This window comes from Copadichromis virginalis, linkage group LG16 (assembly GCF_057382275.1).
Source record: "Copadichromis virginalis isolate Kocher_CV1m ecotype Utaka linkage group LG16, C_Virginalis_male_GT1.1, whole genome shotgun sequence".
NCBI classification, from domain to species: domain Eukaryota; kingdom Metazoa; phylum Chordata; class Actinopteri; order Cichliformes; family Cichlidae; genus Copadichromis; species Copadichromis virginalis.
The window spans coordinates 19,664,148-19,670,503 of record NC_140633.1 but is presented as its reverse complement, the minus strand read 5'-3'; the positions used below and the strand labels follow the sequence as shown (position 1 = coordinate 19,670,503).

The 6,356-nt window shown below is 40.1% G+C and overlaps 1 protein-coding gene across 1 annotated transcript; it reads left to right on the top strand.

Annotated features, from left to right (window-relative positions):
* Window positions 1–1,214: 1,214 nt before the first annotated feature.
* On the top strand, window positions 1,215–5,273 carry LOC146690609 (V-set and immunoglobulin domain-containing protein 2-like). The gene is made up of 7 exons (XM_085433604.1): window positions 1,215–1,404; window positions 1,682–1,848; window positions 2,438–2,651; window positions 2,760–2,924; window positions 3,040–3,156; window positions 4,044–4,167; window positions 4,294–5,273. The coding sequence occupies exons 1-7, from the start codon at window positions 1,359–1,361 to the stop codon at window positions 4,952–4,954; spliced, it is 1,494 nt and encodes a 497-aa protein (XP_085289730.1). The 5' UTR covers window positions 1,215–1,358; the 3' UTR covers window positions 4,955–5,273.
* The last annotated feature ends 1,083 nt before the right edge of the window (window positions 5,274–6,356 follow it).

Below are 6,356 nucleotides of genomic sequence, written 5' to 3'. Positions count from 1 at the left end.
ACCTGCAGGGCTCATGGTCCGACCACTGTACCTAAGCAAACTGAAACCAAACAACCTCTGGCTAAGCAGATACCACAACACAGAAGAGCTAACTCATTAGGCCAGGCAGGGAGGAACACTGGTTTCAGCAGGGAGTCAAGGAGGCCATTTATGTAAAAACTGAAAGACCTTCTCTGAATTGAGGAGGGGCCTAAGAGTTCATCTTTCACCATCTTACAATGCTGTGATTGCAGGAATCCCCTGACTCTCTGTGAATGGTACTCAACACCATTGATCAGTGGTCATTGATCGGTGGCCGTTGATCAATGACCACTAATCAGTGGTCATGAAAATTTGCAGAATTATAAGCATAAAACTGACCTCACAGCCTGTTGTTCCTTCAGTGGTCCTACTGTGAGTTGTTATGAAACGTACTGTTTATAAGGTTGGGGAAACCTGAAGTCAGCTGAGAGTGAAAAAGTCACTTGGATGTTTGATGAAATACTTCTCCCACTGAAAACGCTACATCCAGGTGAACAGAATCAACTTTTTGTAGGAACTATTAGATTCTCTCACACATGAAATGACTAAAGCTAAACCTCAGTGGTTAAAGCTTTCAACCTCACACGTATGAAAGGCTGAATACTTTAAGACTTCATCAGTCTGTAGGACTGCATCATCAAGGGCTGCGTCTGAATGCCACAAAGCCTCTGACCAAGCACACTGTATTATAGCGAAGGTCACTTCTTCCTCCCTGCACAAGTGCCTCATACAGTAATTTCTTTTTCAAGCAGCTTCCTTCAGCTTCAGCCAACACAAAAAGAGGTTAATTATTTGTTCAATTATATTCATTTGCTTTTTATGTTGGGTGTGCTAGAGTAGCTGCTAGATAATGCTTGTTATAAAATTTTCAATACAACACTGCATCCTGCAGGTCAAACTGAGCACAACAGCAGCTGCGGACAGACAATCTCGCTTTCCAGGAAGGTCAAAATTTCAAAATCCATCCAGTTTTGTAAGTTAATAATACTGAAACACTTGAGAGAGACACATGAAGTTTTTTGTTGTTTTCTGTTGTTTTGTTTACATCTGTCTGTATGTTAAATTGAATATAAGCTCTTTTTCATGTGTATTCCCTGCTTATCACTTTCAGCTCTAGTTTCTAGGTTTAATCAAAAGCGAAACAGATCAGTGATTGGAGCAGAGGTGACATGTGACTTGTAGCTGCTAATTTATTACCTGGAAGAGTCAACTTCTTTACACCTGGGAGTTCACCGTGAAGGTTAGGCGGGTTCTCGCTCTTGGACTGAAAGCATAAACTTTCTTCTTTTTTTTAAAAGTTTTTCTGGATTTTTAAAAATTCTCTTTTATAATCGACGATGGACAGGCAGCTTGTATGGGGAAAGCTGTTTCTGATACTCACAGGTACGCTTTATGCTTTATGTTTTTTCACTTCTGTCAAAACCATTGCCACACCTTTATGGTATTATCGCCTGTGTTAATCATTAACCCAACTTCTTGCTACTCACCTGGAACAGGATATCGTTTTACTCAAAGGAGACATTCAGATTTTTCTTTTCGACAGCTGCCTTGAAATAAATGTAAAAGTTTGAGTTGGTCATATTCATGAAACTAGTTTTTAAAGTGATCATTAAAGAAGCACAAGAAACTAAAAGACACTGGTCATTCCTTTTTATTCCAGTGCTGTCCTGCTGCAAGAGTCTTCAGGTGTCCATTCCAAAAGATGAATATCAGGCTGAAAAAGGAGGCAGCATTGACTTGACCTGCTCCTGGGTCCCTGCAAATCCCTCATTGACCGACTATGTACTCACATGGGAAGTCTTCCCAGAAATTACTGGAGACCCAATGGTAAGAAGGGAAATTACTGCACTAAATACTAAATATATGTTTATGTAGACCCTTACTGATTTTACTCAAGATTCCGGGCTGTTTTGGGATTATAGTATTAATATAATATAATATAATATAGCATATAGTATAGTCTTAAATATGCTATAGTCCTAAAACAGTTACAGTTTTAATAAAATAGAATTTCTATGAAAAGAAAAGTGTGTTCTACACTTTACTTGAATGTAACATGGTTCCTTCCTACTAATATTGTAATGATTTTGTCCCAGTGGATAACGAACAGGTGAATGACTCATGTATGGTTTCATGTGTATAAACTACTCCTTCACCTATCAGATAACCCAGAAACAGGATTAAGTCTACATACAGCTTTTATTTGCCCAAGCTGGTAGTTTCTAGTTCCAGGTTGTTCCTAAAACAGTGCGTTTGACCTGTATAGAATAAAATCATACATATGCCTCATTTGCATGCCGTAAAGGGCTTTACGGGCTGTTCTGCATGCAACCCACTGTGTTTTGTAATATTTACAAATATTACTTCCATAATTAAACTAAGCAGATATCTTATGCTTGTTTTTATTTTTCTCAAGAAACGTGTGGCTACTGCATGGTATGGCAAACCGGTTGAAATTTCCCCAGCTTATGAAGGCAGAGCATCCTTGGACGTTGACCCTAACACTCGAGTGAGCACACTGCATTTAACACAGCTCACCATGCAGGAAAACCGCCATTTCCAGTGCAGTGTCCTTATATATGGTGACGATGATGGAACAACTGGTACCACCACCTCCCTTGTGGTCCTGGGTGAGAATTAGCAAACTGATAGATTAGCCTCTTACACTCCAAAATACAATCTCAGAAATGACGTAAAATCAAAACTGTTGTTTATACTAACTGTTTTTTATCTTGTAGTCCCTCCCTCTCCACCAATCTGCAAGCTTCAGGGAAGTGCAGAATATTTTCAAAATGTTACACTCACCTGTTTGTCTGAGGAGGCATCCCCAGCACCCACCTACGACTGGAAGAGCTTTAGCGTCGACAACAGTCCCAGACAATTTCCACCTAAAGCAACTCAAAGTATGCTCTTCTACTAGCAATATGTCACTTTCAAGTGCTCTGTGTAAATACAGCAGATTGGAAAAAAAGGCATTACTCGGCACTGTTTCAGCTAATCTTTGTCATTATTTTTCAGAGGATGGAGTCCTATCTCTCTTCAATATAACAAGGGAGACATCTGGGTACTATATTTGCACATCACAAAATCGAATTGGTTCTGCCAGCTGCAACTTTACTTTGGCTGTGATGCCTGGTGAGCATTCCAACTTCTTTTAATTCAGTTTTGCAGTTTACACTTATCTTCATTTACACCAGCTGCAACAGTTGACTGTTTTGGAACAATGTTTCTTACAAACTCATTGTAGATACCAAGATGACATCTTAGTTGCAAATGTAGTATTTACCTTCTAAATATGGGAGTGTGGGGGCTGGGGATTGTTATGTAGAGCTGAGTTGACATTTTTGGTTATTACCTCAAAATTCAGACACATATAATTCGAACAGAAATAAATAAGTCAGAATTTCACGATACCTAGTTAGCTGAAATTGCGAGATACTAACCCCGAAATGCTGATATATGACAAAATAAACAAAACCAAAATGGAAGCGCTTTAAGCCTGCATTCTTTTTAATGGCCACCAGGGGGCAATAGCTGTGGTTAATAAAAATCTTCAGGTCCTATTGAGGTCTATGAGAAAGCAGCTTTTCGCTTGACCTTTGTAAACACTTTCCTGATGTGTTCATGGTCTCGGTCACTCATTTTGGATCATATTAAAGAAAACATTGAGCCATTTTGTAAACTTTGTCCAGTCTTAGTTTCAAAGAGTCTTAGTTTTTTGGGGGTACGTTCATTGGCTAACAGGTTGTGGTTGACAAGCCATCACAGTGAGTGCAGAGTTCTCATTTCATTATAAAAAGAGGCAGCTTGTCTGAGGACTGCTGCCATATTGGTCAGCATTTTATTATTTTACCATGACCATGTGATTTAAATTGCCTGACATAATAATTTAAATAATTGCAATTGAAATTCACCTTCTCCAAAACATAACTTGACAACCAGCAACAGCTCAAAGTTAAGCTTTAAACCCTGGATGAAAGGTATAACCCTGACTTAACTATATTAACTTACTTTTTCTCCAGCCAGCATGAAAATTGGGTCCACAGCAGCTATAATAGGAGGAGTCCTCGCAGGGCTCCTGGTGGTGGGGATTCTCATCTTCTGTCTTTGTCGGAGAAGGAGCAAGAAGAATAAATATCCTGAGGGGTATGTACTGTGTGTTCTGGATTTTTCTGTCATTGTAAATTGTTTTAAACAATTTTTGATTAAAACAATTATTGAAAGTATCTCAGTCAATCAACCATCCAGCTCCTTCATGTGTTTGTCTCCTAGTTCCCCTGAAGAAATGAGGTATTACGACCAAGATGCTGCCGAAGGTGAAGAACCATACTCAGACAACAAGTCAAACAGCGAGAAGAAACAGGCCAGCCAGAATGAGGATAATGATGTGGCACCTCAAAATATTTCCAGAGTCGAAGAAGTTGTGCAGAAGTTTGCAGATGATCAGTACAGTTACAATAGCAGCAAAGAAAGGTATGAAGGCAAGGGCAGTGATATAGACTCTCACCGGTACCAGGACGACCAGCGTGACCATTATGGTGGTAACCGGGATCGTCTTGATGATCAACGCGAACGTTACGGTGGTAGTAGAGATCGCCTCGAGGATCAACGTAATCGTTACGGTGGTAGTCGAGATCGCCTCGATGAACAGCGCGATCGTTACGGTGGTAGCCGGGATCGCCTTGATGATCACCGCGAACGTTACGGTGGTAGCCGGGATCGCCTTGATGATCAACGTGAACGCTATGGTGGAAGTCGTGATCGGCTTGATGATCAACGTGAACGCTATGGTGGAAGTCGCGATCGCCTTGATGATCGCCGTGACAATTATCGTGGTAGCCGAGATCGCCTTGACGATTACAGTCGACATGACCGCGGTGATCGCTATGGTGGTAGCCGAGATCGACTTGATTACAGTGACAGAAACCAGTAAAAATCTTTTACTGCTTAAGTGAAACCTGCAAAATGAATTAATGTCTTTTGCCTTGTCCCCCTCCCCTCAGCCCCAGCTGGTTTCTTCCTATTAGAAGGGAGTTTTTCCTTCCCACTGTCGCTAAAGTCCTTTTTCATAGGGGGTAATCTGATTGTTGGATTTTCTCTGTATTATTGTAAGGTCTTTACCCTACAATGTTAAGCGCCTTGAGAAGACTGTTGTTGTGATTTGGCGAAATTTCAATAAAATAAAACTGAATTGAATGCATCATGAGAAAATAGAAATAGCAACCTGGAAAGCTCACAAAACATGTACAAACTCCGAAACACGTACAAACTCCGAAGCACGTACAAATTCTAAAGCACGTACAAATTCCGAAGAATGTGGAAACTCCAAAGCATGCACAAACTCCAAAACAAATGCAAACTCCAAAACACAACGGAAGTGCTCCAGGACGCTAGGGGCAGTGTTAAGCTTCTCTATGAGCAAAGCACACTGACTGTTAGCTAACGTCAGATTTGACTCCACCATAAACCAAACATTCATAATTAAAAAGAAATCAAACAAACAACAGTTTGCACATTACCTTTCCTATAAAGCGTGGTTGTTCTATTCTTGCAGGTGTGTTTATCCTATCCAACTCCATGTGTTTGCAACAAACTTGCCGTTTATTTTGCAAATCAAGCTCAACACTGCCCCTAGCGTCCTGGAGCACTTCCGTTGTGTTTAGGAGTTTGCATTTCTTTGGGAGTTTGCATTTCTTTGGGAGTTTTTACGTGCTTTTTGGAGTTTGTACGTGCTTTTTGGAGTTTGTACGTGCTTTGGAGTTTGTACGTGTTTTGGAGTTTATACGTGCTTTGGAGTTTATATGTGCTTTGGAGTTTGTACGCGTTTTGGAGTTTGTACGTGTTTTGGAGTTTGTACGTGCTTTGGAGTTTGCACGTGTTTTGGAGTTTTTTACGTGTTTTGAAGTTTGTACGTGCTTTGGAGTTTGAGCGTGCTACCACCATAGGTATTTGAGCCAACTCAACATACATTACACTGATGGAACTCATTAAGTTGAATTTTGATTGCTACAAAACTGCCCAAAAGTCTTGAATGACCCCTTGTTCTCCACCTGAAGGGAGAGAGTATGTAATCGAGTTCGCTTGTCTGTTTGTCTCCTTGTTAGCAGTCTATTGCCAAAGTTGTAAAGATATAATCTTTTTTTTATGGATCATCTTCAAACTTCGCAACAATATACTAGGCCAACAAAAAGCACCTAACTCACAGATTAATCCAAAGGGAAAATTATAAATGGATTGTTTAACACCTTTCTACTCATCGGAGCAAGTGCTTTTTTACTACAAGTTTCATTAACACACATTCATGAATGTTAGAAACAGCGATTTCTAACATTTAC

Excerpts from the sequence above, each read along its gene's own strand:
- LOC146690609 (XM_085433604.1), top strand. The coding sequence starts at position 1,359 with ATGGACAGGCAGCTTGTATGGGGAAAGCTGTTTCTGATACTCACAG. Across the intron at positions 1,849-2,437 it reads AAATTACTGGAGACCCAATG|AAACGTGTGGCTACTGCATG; the intron begins GTAAGAAGGGAA and ends ATTTTTCTCAAG. Across the intron at positions 3,157-4,043 it reads TACTTTGGCTGTGATGCCTG|CCAGCATGAAAATTGGGTCC; the intron begins GTGAGCATTCCA and ends CTTTTTCTCCAG.